The sequence below is a fragment of the Entelurus aequoreus genome, linkage group LG20, assembly GCF_033978785.1.
Source record: "Entelurus aequoreus isolate RoL-2023_Sb linkage group LG20, RoL_Eaeq_v1.1, whole genome shotgun sequence".
Taxonomy (NCBI): Eukaryota; Metazoa; Chordata; class Actinopteri; order Syngnathiformes; family Syngnathidae; genus Entelurus; species Entelurus aequoreus.
Window position 1 is genome coordinate 37,552,153 of NC_084750.1, and position 16,097 is coordinate 37,568,249.

Sequence of the window (16,097 nt, forward strand, 5' to 3'; positions counted from 1 at the left end):
GCGTTTTCTCTCTCAAAACGGAGTCAAATGTGCCGGAGTCACATTATCAGCCCCGCGTTGCAACAAAGGCATAACTTTAACGTTACTCACAAAAAAGCTGAACTCATGAACGCTCGTTGCCACTATGGACTTAAAAAGTTACGTACTGTGAGTTCTTCCCTTCATCCATGGCTCCAACATGTTTCCTATTCAGGTGCTTCTGAAGCAATGTTGTACTTCCGTGCCATTTTGCAGGAAACGGTCTTCTTTGAAGTCTTTAAAGTGAAGTGTTCCCACACTTTTGACGACTTAGGTCGTACACTTTTCTCCTTTGAAGCAATAACCTCAAGATGTTTCTCCGCTAAACTATCGGTAGTGTTTTCCTGCGCCATTTTTCGAATTTTTCCAGCAAAGGAGACACCGTCGTCACGTGAGCTGCACATGACACATCATTGGCAAGCTTACGCCAACTCATGAGACGTAGCCTCAGCGACGCCCTGGCGCTGTTTTGTAGTTTTTGTACTTATTTTGATTATTGTTTCTCAGCTGTTTGTAAATGTTGCAGTTTATAAATAAATGTTTTTAAAAAAGAAAAAGCCCCCGCGCATGCGCATAGCATAGTTCCAACGAATCGATGACTAAATTAATCGCCAACTATTTTGGTAATCGATTTTAATCGATTTAATCGATTAGTTGTTGCAGCCCTAATATATATACATATATATACATATAAAAGTGTTATAAACATGTATATAAGAAGCTGAAAAAAAGAGCTGTGACACAGCTGTCTCTAATAATCTATACAACTAATTTTTCCCATTTAAATGAATTTAATTTCCATTAAACTGTTTTCGGCTCTCAAAGCACACCACAACTTTAGCATGTAACATGCTTTTTTAATAAGAAACATGAATTTCTAGATAACACATACTGTCTTAACAACACAATGTCATGTACTAAAAACAAATGTACTACCCTAGTTTTCATAAGAAACATTTACCTTGAGGGAGCGGACATCTACGGTACCACATGTAAGCCGCTTCTCCGTCAACTACACCATCAGCAGCTTCTCCATAGTTTCATGGACATTGATGGCTGTCGTTAAGAAATTATTTTAACACCCTTGACTGCTGTATTCATAGTCTTATATTGACTCCTTTAGCTTAAGCATGGTGCAGATTTCAACAGTGCTATATTCTTACTTTGTTGCCAAGTCTTGACATGTCATGTTTTTCAAAAAAATGTTCTCTAATTCTATGACTATCATCCGCTTATTCTTTTTTTAGCACCGTCCTTCTCTAGTGATGGGTGATATGGTCTAACATTTGTAACATGATATGTATTGCAGCCTTCTGCAATAATGATGTACATCACAATATACTATTTGGCATATCAATTATAATATGCTGACATATGTGGTAACATCTTGTCTCAATTTCTGTTGTATTAGTTTCTCTAAACTATCATTAAACTACTTTCTAATTTACATATAATAGCTGGTTATAAGCTAAAGGCTAGTATTTTTTAGCTATATTATATGCACAGCTCCCCCCTAGACGCACCCTAGTTTTATTTGTGCTTGGAAATCAGTCAACCATTTATGTCACCCAAAACGTTTACAAATAAGCGTTATACTGTAGCTTACAGTAATTACATGATAATTTATTAGTATTAATTTAAATGCCTTTCTATTTTAATTATGACCTGTTAGTGCACAATATTTAATTGGGTTTTGTTTGTGTTTTTGCAGGTTCCGCCAAAGATGGATTGTCTATCAGACATGAAGTCAGATACTAAAGTAGCTACCGCCACATCTGAGCGACCCCTGAATCTTCATCGCCCTTTTACAGACAGCAAACCTCATCCCTCGGGAAAAAAAACACCAACTCTACAATACAATCAACAGGTATCATCACCTTCCTCACCGACATCTGCATCAAAAGAATCTAGCTGTGACGGTGTTAAACCACCCCAATACACCTACAGCAATGAAAGCCAAGGAGACAAGGACAAGGATATTCAAAGCTGGGGAGGCCCCACAGTAACTGAAAAATTAGCTCAGCTCATAGCAACTTGCCCACCGTCAAAGACCCCAAAGCCTGTCAAACCTGCAAAAACTGACTCTGCTGCACCCCTCTCAAGCTCAGGTTTTATGACTCCCACTGCAAAGCAGCGGGATAGAGCTATGGCCAATCGAAACACCTATTCAAGAATGGTTCATCTCTCTCCCCCTTTACCAGTGTCACGGCCACCTGGTCGGCCCTATGGTTCTAGGAGCAAAGACTGTGGTATGGAGGACTCACCCACCTTAACGTCAACAAGAAAGGAAGACATAGATGGAACTGGGAAACCTAGTAGCAGCAGTATTATCATGAGCGGTGGAAACAGCAGTTGTGCTGCGCTCAGCTATGGGAGTAACAGACTTCCTTCTTTGGCGAAGGACAGCAGCAATGACAACATAAATAGTAGCATTCCGAAACCACAAACTTGTGCTACACTCTGCTCATCCCTTACCACAATTTTGCCCTCTTGTCCTGTGTCCTCCTCCCTTACCACGACAACTGAGCAGAGGACAAGTCACAGAGGATACCCTGCTGCCTCACAAGCAGACCATGCCCGAGAGACCCCTGTCTTAGCGGAGGAAGCTATTGCAAGTCTAAGAGAACAGGAAAGGGACAGCTCCAGAGAGTTGACCTATTGCTCTTCAACAGGAACACCAAAGCCAGAAGGGAAAGACAAAGGGGCTTGCAGTTATTCAATGCGAGTTGAGAGAGACATAAGCTCAAGTCTATGTAAGCGTAGTCCCACCCGGGATAGTACTCGTATTGGTCGGACCAGCAGCCCTCCAGAACCTGTAAGGCCCATGGAATCTGTTTCACCTGAGCCAGATGGTGAAGATAACCCACAAACTCCTCTTCGGGATGATTCTCCTGATTCGTCTATAGATTCCGCAACAGAGCAGGATAGTAAACCCCTTAAAAAACGTAGAGGAAGGAAGCCCCGTTGGGGTCGTGCTATGAACAAATTACATAATCAAAGAGCAGGCCATGACAGTCCCTTTGGCCAGAGCAATACCACCATGCCCTTATCCTCAACCTTGGAAACACCAGTTAAGCGACCTGTGGGGAGACCTCCTAACTCAAATAAAGGCAAAATAAATATTCTCCCAGAAGGTTCACTGTCCCATATTTTCCAACCCCAGCCCAAAAAAAGGGGAAGGCCAAAGTCAAAAATGCCAACACTTGATGCACCAGGCTGTGGGCGTCCGTCAAACAAATTGGTGACATCTAAGGTTTATTCTACTTTTTTAAAGTCCAAAGAAGAGCCAGATCCCCCTGTTCTTCATCCAGAAGTTGACTTAAACCCTCCTAAACCTATGCTTCGAAAACGTGGACGCCCCAAGCGGCTCCCACCAACCTTACCCCAAGAGAGTCACCCTCCCACATTGGCTCCTGAGGCAGCAGACTCGGCAGACAGGCGATATCACAACAAAGGAAATGGTCAACTTATAATGAAATCAATTATAGGTAAGATCAACAAGATGAAAAGTGTGAAAAGAAAACGTATTCTTAGTCAGATTCTGTTAGGGCCAAGAAAAGAAGACCCCCCCAAAGTGATCCCAGTGGTTGGATCTGTGGAAACTGGATCTCAATCTTTGTCCTCCCTGGCTGCCTCTCTTGGGGGAAAACTTGGACCACAAATTAATGTTAGCAAAAAAGGTACAATATATATGGGTAAGAGGAGAGGGCGTAAACCAAAAGCGGCGTGTGCCACGTCTTCAACAGCACCAGCAGAAACCTTTCTGTCCCCAACTACCACTTCTCCTCTGCATCACCATCAATCTCAGCAACACCACCAGATTTCCTCCTCAGAAATGTTTCCTTCCCCTTCTCTCTCCCAGTCTAGTGGAGGCCATAGTCCTATTAGTGATGCTAGCTTTGTCGAGCCAGGATCCGTGCACTTTGCTGGTCACTCTCACTATTCAAGCACTCATAGTCATAGCACGTTCACTTTCCCTCCACCAACTTTTTCAGCCCCAAATCTTCGCAATCCAGTGCTTGGCTCATCCTTATCTATAGCCACATCAGCCTCTCAGAAAAAGTTGTCATTCCGTGGACACCACCACCACTATAGGCAGCACTACAACTATCACAAGCTATCTCCACCTCGGCCGCTTCATCCGACATCCCCTGCCCCACTCAGTGAACTGAAAGAAGCTACTCCATCTCCAGTTAGTGAATCACACAGTGAGGAAACAGTGCCCAGTGATAGTGGTATCGGAACAGACAACAACAGTACCTCTGACCGTGGGGAGAAAGCTGGTGGAGCTGGGGGCTTAGGTGGAATGGGGATGGCAGCTGGGATAGGTGGTGGGTTATTAATACCAGGTGTTATTGGCTCAGCTGTGGGTCCAAGAATCGGACTTAACTCAAGAGGCCGTCGGCGTCACTCTGCTGTACTTGTGGAACATCCCTCGCCTTCTCCATCACCACATGCATCAAGGTTATCGCCAGATCCACTGAGACCTCACCCTGCAGCTCCCTCTACCTCCTTAATGGGACACAAGGAAAAACATAAACATAAGTGTAAACGCCGTAACCATGGGTGCCCAGGCTATGAGAAGCTTAAAAGACAGAAAAGAAAACGCAAGAAGAAATATCTACAACTCCGCTCTCGGCGGATAGACCCCAACTTTCTTGCTGAACTAGACGAAATTGTCATAGGAATGAGTGAAATTCGAATAGCGCACCGTACCACAGGGCACCGCCTTAGCAGTGGCATTGCAATGGCAACAGGAGCAAAGCGAATGCCAGGAGTGGTCAACCGTGCTAGTGGCTTAAGTGGTACCAGTGGCCCTCCACCACATCATTATATCCACAGAGATCTTCTGCCCACAATATTCAGGGTTAACTTTGGCAGCTTCTATTCCCATCCTGCATACTCTTGTGATCCAATGCATTATGTTCGCAAACCAGACATGAAAAAGAAACGTGGGCGGCCACCTAAACCCAGAGATTCCATGTCTGAGGTTGCTTTTGTACCAGGGCTTGGATTCCCACTGTCCAGTGGGGGATTCTACCATCCATCGTACAGTGTTCCATACTCCTCTGGACCCCTGGGTTTGGGTTACTACAGGGGCTATCCTCCAGCTAGTGCTCTATATCCTCACCCACACCATCAGTCTCCCCACACGGCCCAATCTCACCACTCCCCTCATTCACCCACTTTCCCCCCTCCTCCCCCCACCCCTTACATGCATCATCACCACCCCTCTCATCTTCTGCTAAACCCTTCCAAATTCCACAAGAAAAAACACAAGCTACTTAGACCGGACTACTTGGGGGGAGGAAGATCCCCTGTCCTTTACCCACCCATGTCTTCTGAGCTGTCTTTCAACTGGCACCATAAACACAAACACAGACACAAACACAGAGAGCGATGTGCCGACGATGACGGAGAGGAAGAAGAAGTAATAGGCGGATCGGGGAGTAGGGCAGGGCCAGGTTTGTCCGAAAGTAGAACATTAGGAAAAGGAGAGCGACTTGGTAGCTTGGGAATGGCAGAGTCTTTGCAACAATGCCGCTTTGGACGGGGACCCTCCAGCAACAATGCCACCAAGCAAGCGGGTGCTGCCTTAGCAAATTCTCCATCTTCTTCATCCTCTTCTTCTGCAGATAGGTATAAGCGCAAAGAAAGCTCAATATCCTGTTTAGGGCCTTCCAGACTAGCTCTGGGTAACAGCTCTAAAAGCCAACACTCTGCAGAGTCCTGGTTGAGAATAGGTAACTCTGAGACCGATTATTCGAAGCTTTCACGTCGTCATGTATTGCCCAGTCAGGGCCCCTTCTCAGATGGACGGGCTCAAGAACTGCCTACTTGTTCGGACAGTGAGGACGAGGAGCCTCTCACTCCCACGGAAGATTTGGAACCTCGAGCCCATGATTCTCCAAATCTTACAAACTTGTTCGCCTCCGCTTTTACTCGCACTAACTTGCGGGAGTGTAGGAACAGAAAGAATGAGACAGCATCAGGAAACACCAGCTTCTCTTGTGTGGAACGAAAAATAAGGAAGGAACCCTCAGCATCAGCAGAGAAAAGAGAATTAGGTTAGTGAAATTTGTCTCAATTGGAATGTAAGCATAAATAACATGTCTATCATTAATGTCAGTTTTTCCCATTCATTAATTTTTTGTGGCGGCACATCACACGTAATTTGGATCATCACAAATAGATTTGGTGCCAAGTGTTCGCCCTTGCTTCTAAATGCATAACCTCGTCTGCCGGAGAATAAAAAGATGGAACAGGCGGGATAATTACGGTGGGTTCATAGAGGTACTGAAGAGGTGTAGTGAAATATTTAGTTAACAACTTTTTAAAATATATTTATTTTTATCCCAACTGCAATTAAATGTCTTTAAATACACATTAACATTGACCCAACACCCTGTAGTGAACAGATATTGGAGGTAGAAGTCAGCAATGCACACATTTGGTGACACACAGCAGCTCTTTGAAGCAGAGCACTGGTTTATTCACCTGTCTCTCCAAAGAAGCAGCCCCGTCCCTATTGCTGCTGTGCCAATCACAAGGATCTGTCAAGTTATCTGTGATTGGCTGAGAGCCCATTCTCAGTCAGCAGCTAGTTTATGTTTAATTGTTTGTACTGGAAAAATAGATAATTGGTAACAGCTTACCTTAGAAAATGCAAGTTGAAAAAGTACTTTTAGGACCATATTAAAACACAATTTCATACATGTTAAAAAATAAGACAAAAAGAAGTGTCAGTAGAAAGGTAATTTGTAGTTCAAACACATTTGTTTTATTTTTCACTTTTTGAAAATGCATCATGGCCTATTATACAAATTTCACGTTTATGTCATTTCGCCCCATCCGCACCGCCACAAATAAATTACAGTACTGTGGGAAACACTGAACATGATATGACCGCATTACATGTGGTGTCAGAAGATTTAAGGTTAGACATCATCTCAACAAAGAAATCAATGACCAAAACTCAAGTTCACATTCATATAAATACATTAGCTAAAATATACAGACATCACTTCTGTCGTGATCTGGCACAATATTAAACATTAAAAAATATATATTAAAAATAAATACAATTGACTAGACCTTCAATGGAGGTCGGGGAACCACCCCACCAATGACAGGGGAAACAACTGTCTTATTAATTTTATACATTATTACACAAATGGTATTTTATCCTGTCTTCGTGTAGTTACACTGTATTTTCTTGAGCGATTTACACATTTAAACTAAAGTTTAAAATCATAATAAAGCTTTATTTTTCAATATCACTAAACAAAACAGGGCATGTTCATGCACCAGCAGATTTAGCAGTCAGGAATTTAACTACAGTGAACTAAATGTGAAACATTATATTTGAACAGCATTCACACAAGCTTTGTGCCAAGTGAGTTCAGTTCATTGTCATTGTCAGTAGTGAATAGGCTCAGTAGAAAGTTAGTTGTGAACTGTTAAATATTGTTTTATACCTATGATTTTAATCTGCTAAATTGCTGTTCACTAGTTGAAAAGTTACCTTATTTTTGAGCTAGCCCTAAGTAAGTACGAAATGCAAGGACGTTGTGACAAATGTCTCAATTATTATACGTCATTATTTTTGAAGCGCTGACGATTATGTGTCTTTTATTATAGAGGACTACAATAGAAATCTGTGAAATTTCCATAAACAAGAATTGCTTGTTTTGGGGAAAAAATATGTTTTGAAATGAAAAGTACCATTTGTGTTGTTCCTGGAGAAAACTCTTAAAAGACTGTAAACTGATCTATGCACACACTGCCTCACATTTGGTTGCTGTTAGTAGTGGTTATGGGCTTGGCACAAAATACATAATGACTACACTGAAAATGTGATGACCACAGTTGATATAGCATTTCAGCCAAAACTCTTTTTAGTAAAGGGGTGGAGTATTTTCTTTGCAAAATATACTATATTTAGTTTACATTGCTCTTGAATGTACCGTACTATAAGACCTAGTCCAACCTCATGTGAGCAGTGGTATGTATTTCTATTTGAGTGTTGCATTATGTTTTTGTTAGTTCGTACCAGTAAAAGTGGGGAACTAAGTCCCCCGTTTTGTCAGTATGGTGCTGTTCTAACTTCAAACCAAGACTCGCTAATCCTGGATTAGTACTCAGGATTTGGGTTCATGTGGTGGTCGCAGACTGGACTAGATGAGGCCTTAAAGAGTGGGAAACTTCACAAGACAAATGATGGAAATTTGCAGGATTTGATCAAGAAGGGAAATAAAAAGACTTATAGATGTATGAACACATGATTTTCTGAAAATTATTATAATGTAGGGCCTTAAACAATATGGATGTATTAAAAGTACACAAAGGTGATGCCAAACCAACAATGACTAAAGTCAATACCAGCCTGTCAAAATGAGTTATGGGTTATTTGGTCATTAAGTAGGTGTGCAAAGTCGAAAAGACAAGCCTGAATAAGACATAAATGGAAACAAATAACTGAGATAACAAGATCAACGCAGAAAACAATAATATGAGCAATTTGTTAATCCAATTCAATCCAATCAAACTTTATTTGTAAAGCACTGTAAAAATAACCACAGTGGACCAAAGTACTGTACAATTTTAAAAAACGTATAATTAAAGTGGGTTGGATAGTGGATTGTCAAAGGATGACTGGCGATTACAAGCTTCATTATTTTGTAAATGTTTTTCTTAATCAAAGCCAGAAATGATCTATGCAATATAAAATAAAACTAAGTAAATACACATTTCCTATGAATCAAGAATAGCAAAAATGAAATTGAATATATAGTGGACACTTGGTCAAAGAGTTTATTTGGTTTGGTGACAGAGTTGGTATCTCAAAATTGTCTCTCATTGGAAAATAATTTAAATGTGATTAAGTTGTTTCCGCACCACCAATAACACCACAATTTTATCATGGAAAACAGTACAATAGTACATACTACAAACAACAGTGTTATGAAGTAACAACATGAATACAGGCAAGGCTATTCAAAAATCCACACAAACCATTGCCACCAAGTATCTTAATGGCCAAAGTCGGATTTATAATACACAAAACGGATTAAATACATCTTACTGTTTCGAATCAATTTTTCTGGAAATGCTGCTTAATAATCATCACCGAAAGCTGGCTGCATTAACTAATACATGACGTGGCTATCAAGCAAGCAGGCCACATTAGGCACCAACACGACGAAATCAGAGAAGTCAGCAAGAGTAGTGAAGAGGGTCTTTGTGTGTACCTACACCATGATTGGTGAAACAACTGGATCCTTTCCTGAAACTGTTGTCCAAACTTTGAGGCTTTCACAGTGCTATGCAGACCCTTTAATTTCCTTTGAGAAGTGTGCGTTATCATCATTACTGCAATTATATTCCACCCAATGCTAACCTTAGCACTGCTCTGAGCTACCAGCTAATGGCCATGATTTCTTTCTTTAATTCAATTAATTTAATTTGCTTCTTCTCAGCAATGTTAATATTTGGTTACATGTCCCTTGGCAAGTTTCACTGCAATAAGGCGCTTTTGGTAGCCATCCACAAGCTTCTGGCAAGCTTATGGTTGAATTTTTGACCACTCCTCTTGACAAAATTGGTGCAGTTCAGCTAAATTTGTTGGTTTTCTGACATGGACTTGTTTCTTCAGGGGGGTTTAAGTCAGGACTTTGAGAAGGCCATTCTAAAACCTTAATTCTAGCCTGATTTAGCCATTCATTTACCACTTTTGATGTGTGTTTGGGGTCATTGTCCTGTTGGAACACCCAACTGCACCCAAGACCCAACTGATGATTTTAGGTTGTCTTGAAGAATTTGGAGGTAATCCTCCTTTTTCACTGTCCCATTTACTCTCTGAAAAGCACCAGTTCCATTGGCAGCAAAACAGGCCAAGAGCATAATACTACCACCACCATGCTTGACGGTAGGGATGGTGTTCCTGGGATTAAAGGCCTCACCTTTTCTCCTCCAAACATATTGCTGGGTATTGTGGCCAAACAGCTCAATTTTTGCTTCATCTGACCACATAACTTTCCTCCAGAAGTTTTGTCCATGTGATGTCAGAACTGCACCAATTTTGTCAAGAGAAGTGGTCAAAAATTCAACTAGAAGCTTGCCAGAAGCTTGTGGATGGCTACCAAAAGCGCCTTATTGCAGTGAAACTTGCCAAGAGACATGTAACCAAATATTAACATTGCTGTATGTATACTTTTGACCCAGCAAAGTTGGTCACATTTTCAGTAGACCCATAATAAATTCATAAAAGAACCAAACTTCATGAATGTTTTTTGTGACCAACAAGTATGTGCTCCAATCACTCTATCACAAAAAAATAAGAGTTGTAGAAATTATTGGAAACTCAAGACAGCCATGACATTATGTTCTTTACAAGTGTATGTAAACTTTTGACCACGACTGTAGGTCCTATAAATGAAAAATATGAAAAAATTAATTAGGCAAAATATACTAAAATATTTATATATTTTTTCTCACCATCTTAAATTCCTAAAGTCATGCTGCAACGTGGTCCTCTGCAGTGAGGACAAGTGTGTATACTTCTACCCTACCTAAAAGCGCAACTTGCTAAACTGAGACTCAAAAAGTAGTAGTACATTCAAGTATTACTTTATAAGTATGATGTCAAATCCCTGCATTAACTGACAAGCTTTAAAAACAAAGTTGCTTGTCTGTAGGAGACATACTCCCCGGCATGATATATTGTGTGAATAGTGTTCTTCTTTGGCTTGTCAAAGCTGACAGCTTACTCACTGAAGCAGCTTACTGAAGGAGGGTTTTATATGGCTGACCACAGGGCTGGATGACCAGCTCGCAAAGGTATTATAGCGGTGCACACATTGGCCTGGCTTACATAGGCATACATACAGGGAGGGGTAGGTTGCTTTTAAAACAGAAGAATAACTAAAAGAGGCCTTTATTGGATACCAAACTATCCGCTTGGGTTCAATTTAGGTCAAAAATTGTAAAGTGCAACTAGTTTATCAGCCCTTTTGTTTCTTTTCAGAATCATTTATTAAAATGTTTGCTAAACCCAATGTTGTCCTCTGTTTTAAAAAAGAGACCCCAAGTGGTCCGACAAGAAATGCTGTCCCGTCAACATCGGAAGGACCTGAAGGATCTGCGCACCGTCGGCAGCAGCTACATCACCCGTCGTCTGTGTTTTACTCTCACGGCTCAGCATCCTCTGCCTGCGTTTTCCCATCCCAGGACTGTTGCTCCGATGCTTCCCTGCCCCACCAGTCCCATCGGGCGCAGCCATCCAAGCACAGCCTCCACCATGTAAACAAAATCCTGCGGGCTAAGAAGCTACAGAGGCAAGCTCGTACAGGAAACAATATGGTGAAAAAAAGGGGCCCTGGACGTCCCAGGAAACACCCATTACCCTCACCAACACCGTCTCCACCGCCTACTGTTGAAATAAATCAAACACGGCACAGAGTGGGAGATCGGCCAGCTGGGGCCAATGTGTGGGATGGAGATACTGTGAAAGATACCATAGAGTCAGTTGTCAAAGACCAGCAAAGCAAAGGTCAGAAAAGGAAACACTGGGAGAAAGATGATGGTGAGGAAGCGGAAGAGGAAGGGGAGGTAGAAGACACTATGGAGCAATTGGCAGAAAGAGAACCAAACTTAAGCAACCTGGTGGCAAGGTCAAGACCAGGATCTGGATTGGGATGGCTTGCCCAGGAGGATATCAGTCACTTCCAGAGGTACATATATCTGCTGTATAGTTGAGTGTAAAATAATGTATATATACAGTACAAACATGTATTTAATCATGATTGTGTCTTTAGCTCATTGGAGAATAAGGCAGATGGCCACCCTGTTGAAAGCCAAGACACTAACTCCAAGGAACAAACTTCAGCAATCCCCATTACCTCCCAACGAGAGAAGAGACCAGCCAGACCTCCAAAGAAAAAGTTCCAGAAGGCTGGACTTTACTCTGATGTGTATAAGACTGAAGAGTAAGTCCTTAAGATAGTTTGAAACCACTTATTTGGACCACAAGTTCTTTTGTGTCTCTATTGCTTGTGAAAGACCTGTACATTTGACAGTTTTTGTGCTGTTGTTTGTAGCCCACGCAGTCAGCTCCTGCAGCTAAAGAAAGAGAAGTTAGAGTACATACCTGGGGAACACGAGTATGGCTTGTTTCCAGCACCCATTCATGTTGGTGAGTCTCAGAGCTGGTCTGTTTGCCATTTGTCCATGCCAACGGCCTAACATTGCATTAAAACACCATTAAACACAACCAGCATGAGCACAGATGCTTTGCAATGACAAAAAAATACATTCCCAAAAGAGTTTTGTCTAAACCGGCCATGAAATGCACTTAAATTAATGATCTTTCAAACTTGACAACAAACATCAAAGCTCATACTGTGTATTTTGATCTACATTTAAAACACTTCCCTGTGGTCTACATAGCATGTAATGGTGGTGGTTTGGTCCCAATTTTGCATACATTTTGCTTTACAGACCATCTTTAAGCCGCTTTCTGAATGTCTCTGAAAACGAGCCATTTTGAAAAGCGGGTCCGATTAGAACTCCTCCACACCTCGCCCCCTCCAGCTAGCTGCATTTGCGTCTCGCCCGCTCCAGCCATGTTGTAGTTTTAGCAGTACATGTCTGTACCAACACATTAAGTTACAACCATACACTACTTTACACATGTAAGAGCCAGGGCCGTAACTCGGATTTGACAAATACTGAGGTCATAAATTGGTGGTCCAAGAAGAGCTTTGAAAGGCTGAAAGCATGGGTATCCCAGCACCATATAAATAATATTACCTTGAGCAACACAATGAATTTCTAGAATAACAAATGCTTCCATTGTACAACTATCACATGTTATATTAGCTAACGTCTTTGGCATTTAGCATGATTTTGTAACGGTACCCCTTTTTTATTAATATGCTGAATTTTAGCGTATTAAACAATTTTAACATAATTAAAACACAAATTATAAACCCTTCTTAAGCCGCAGGGTAAAAACTGTTAAAAAAAAGTAGCAGCGTACAGTCTGGAAAATAACGTACAAAATAATAAAAATGGCGGACTTGCACAGAGCCCCACTGGAAAACCTCTTCAATATATGGAGATATCAACTGACATTACAATGGCAAATCGCATCACAAATTACAAACGCCAAACGGCTCGTCTGGAACAAGGCAAAATGTTTTATTAATATTTCCACCACGCCTCCATGATTTGAAATCAGATTTTTGTTAGTACACAAAAACAGGTGCCAACAGGTAAGAAAAGTGTTGGGTTTTTTTACGCAATACGACCCTTTAAGCAAAGCTCAGTACTATGTAGTTGTCAACAAGATGGACTTGCGAAAAGTAACTATTTGACATCACAACATTTTTGTTAACTACAACTTACTGGCTTTTTTGCTGACAGTATGGTTGTTTAAAAAAATAAGATCTGTTTGCATGTCCTATCAACAACAGAACAGAAACACTTACACATGTAGGTTTTTTTTTGTTTTGTTTTTACAATTTTCTGCTCTATTCGATACTTCAGGAAAGTACCTGAGACAGAAACGCATTGATTTCCAGTTGCCTTACGACATCCTCTGGCTGTGGAAACATGATCAGGTGATCAATAATATTGTGTACCACAGTTTTCATTTGTTGTTATATTTCTACTCGTTTCAGTTCCTTCAATAAGTGGCTCTTTTTCTCATTAAGCTGTTTTTTTTATTTTTTCAGCTATACAAAAGGCCTGATGTCCCCCTTTATAAAAAAATAAGATCAAGTAAGTGTGTATGTTTGTTATTCCAACCAGAATGTAACTTGTATAGCATATACTGCTTGCCGTGCATGTTGATTTTATAAAAAGGAACCCATAGTCGGGTCACTGATGCTTTAGTGCAGGGGACTGCGATCAGGTCAACCTGCGAGCTGCCTATTGCCCACCACAGTCAACTGGTCAATGTGACGGGTGTCCAAGCAGGCATCGTGGGTTCAGTCCTCAACTCAGTGACTGTGGGTGTGAATAGTAGTCTGTCTCTTTATGTGCCCTCCAATTGACTAGCAGCTGGTCCAAAGTCGGCTGGTATAGGATTCAGCCCCTGGCTGTAGGATAAGCGGTGGAAAAAATGGATAGTGTTTGATGTTGACTGATCACACTAACGTCAGTGTACAATTTACCATGAATTGATTTACGTGGACCCCGACTTAAACAAGTTGAAAAACTTATTCGGGTGTTACCATTTAGTGGTCAATTGTACGGAATATGTACTGAACTGTGCAATCTACTAGTAAAAGTTTCAATCAATCAATCAAAATTGTGCCATTTTGTTTGTTTCACAGATGTATACGTTGATGTAAAGCCTCTCTCTGGTTATGAAACAACTACATGTAGCTGTCGAGCTCCTGAGAACACAAATGAAAAAGGTTGTCTGGATGACTGCCTGAATAGGTAATGTGACAGTGATTTTTAAAGTACCGTACTTTTCCCAAAATGCCTTCAAATAATTAGTATTCAAAGCAAGACACTGTTATGCTAAAACTTTGTTTCGATAAATAAATATATCATATTGCCAACACAGTTGTCTTCCAAACGTGTAGTTGGTTTGATGTGAAATGTCTTCCCATGGACCGATTTCTCCAGGATGAGTTTTGCTGAATGCCCTCCCAGCACTTGTCCATGTCATGAGCAGTGTGATAACCAGCACATCCAGAGGCACGAATGGGTGCAATGTCTGGAGCGATTCCGTGCTGAGGGCAAGGGCTGGGGCATCCGTACCAAGGAGAGTCTCCGTTCAGGGCAGTTCATTATTGAGTACCTGGGAGAAGTGGTCAGCGAGCATGAGTTTCGGTGAGACGCTCTGGCTGCTCTGTAAAAGAAGTATGTTTAATTGCACTCCTCCTTCTCTTCATCTCTCTATTTTTTTGATCATGTTGCAGGAGTCGTATGATGCAGCAGTACTTTGCTCATAGCGGCCACTACTGTCTCAACCTGGATAGTGGCATGGTTATTGACAGCTACAGAATGGGCAATGAGGCACGCTTCATAAACCACAGCTGTGATCCCAACTGTGAGATGCAGAAGTGGTGAGTACTGTTTAATCAGATATTTTTTATGGATTTCCCACAAATTCAAGTACAAATAGAAATGTTTACAGGACGTTTGGAAATAAAATATGTTAAAACATCTTGAAAACCTACCTTTAAGAGCCTTGGGATGCCTTTGGGTACTCATTGCTGCACTATTGCATACTTTGTGTCGTTGATGAAAATACTTTTCCCTTTAATTTGCAGAGAGGTATGTTACTCTGGACTAGGGCTGTAATGTAATAAACATTTCATATAACGGTTATCATTATTACCCCGCTATTGTTGAATGTGCTCAAAAAGTACTCACACTGAAATCTTTTAACTACATTTTATTTATAAATGAGATAAAATACAATAAATATACACACAATATACTTTCTTGGCAGAAGTAACATTACATATTGCCCTGGATTTTTAAGAGCCATGTTATATTATTTAAGTGTTTAAATATGTTTATCTTCTTCTGTTTTAATCTGTAAATAATGCAGAGTGTTTTTTTAACACTTCCTGTTGTAGACATTTTCATGTCATATTCCTCTGAGTATATATCGATCACTGTGTTGTAAGACAGCACAACCTGTATGTTCAATGTGCAGAATTTAATAGCTTAGTTGCTCAGACAGCAATGTTATTTTTTTTTACAAAAGTTCAGATTGGAGTATGTCATTTCTTAATGGGCAAAGAAGTTAATGTCCCTTGTATTCATTATAGCGTTTGGCGAGTTAACGCTAGTTTGTCAGTGAGTTTATCAAAGTGCAGTTATCAATTACGGTTTTACCATAATGTTAATTTATCACGGTAGTTCTAACTGTTTATCATCAATACCGTTTATTGTTACATCCTTACTCTAGACTATCATAAAATATATATAAAATGTATATTTTATAAATATAATACTGCAAGAGAAGGGCCCCTTGAAAGGTGCTGTATACAGTGAGCAAAATAACCTCCTCACAAAATTATTATAGAAAGTTTTGAGAGAGAATTTTTAAA

The 16,097-nt window shown here is 40.8% G+C and overlaps 1 protein-coding gene across 2 annotated transcripts in view; it reads left to right on the forward strand.

The window, feature by feature from the left end:
* Nucleotides 1-16,097, forward strand: part of ash1l (ash1 (absent, small, or homeotic)-like (Drosophila)) — a 67,170-nt gene that overhangs the window by 25,978 nt on the left and 25,095 nt on the right. For both annotated transcript variants that reach the window (XM_062030062.1, XM_062030063.1), the window contains exons 4-12: nt 1,730-6,086; nt 11,099-11,750; nt 11,835-12,005; nt 12,117-12,211; nt 13,567-13,640; nt 13,755-13,800; nt 14,358-14,466; nt 14,659-14,865; nt 14,955-15,101. In XM_062030062.1, the coding sequence (XP_061886046.1) occupies nt 1,730-6,086; nt 11,099-11,750; nt 11,835-12,005; nt 12,117-12,211; nt 13,567-13,640; nt 13,755-13,800; nt 14,358-14,466; nt 14,659-14,865; nt 14,955-15,101 (5,858 nt within the window). The remainder of the gene's footprint in view (nt 1-1,729; nt 6,087-11,098; nt 11,751-11,834; nt 12,006-12,116; nt 12,212-13,566; nt 13,641-13,754; nt 13,801-14,357; nt 14,467-14,658; nt 14,866-14,954; nt 15,102-16,097) is intronic.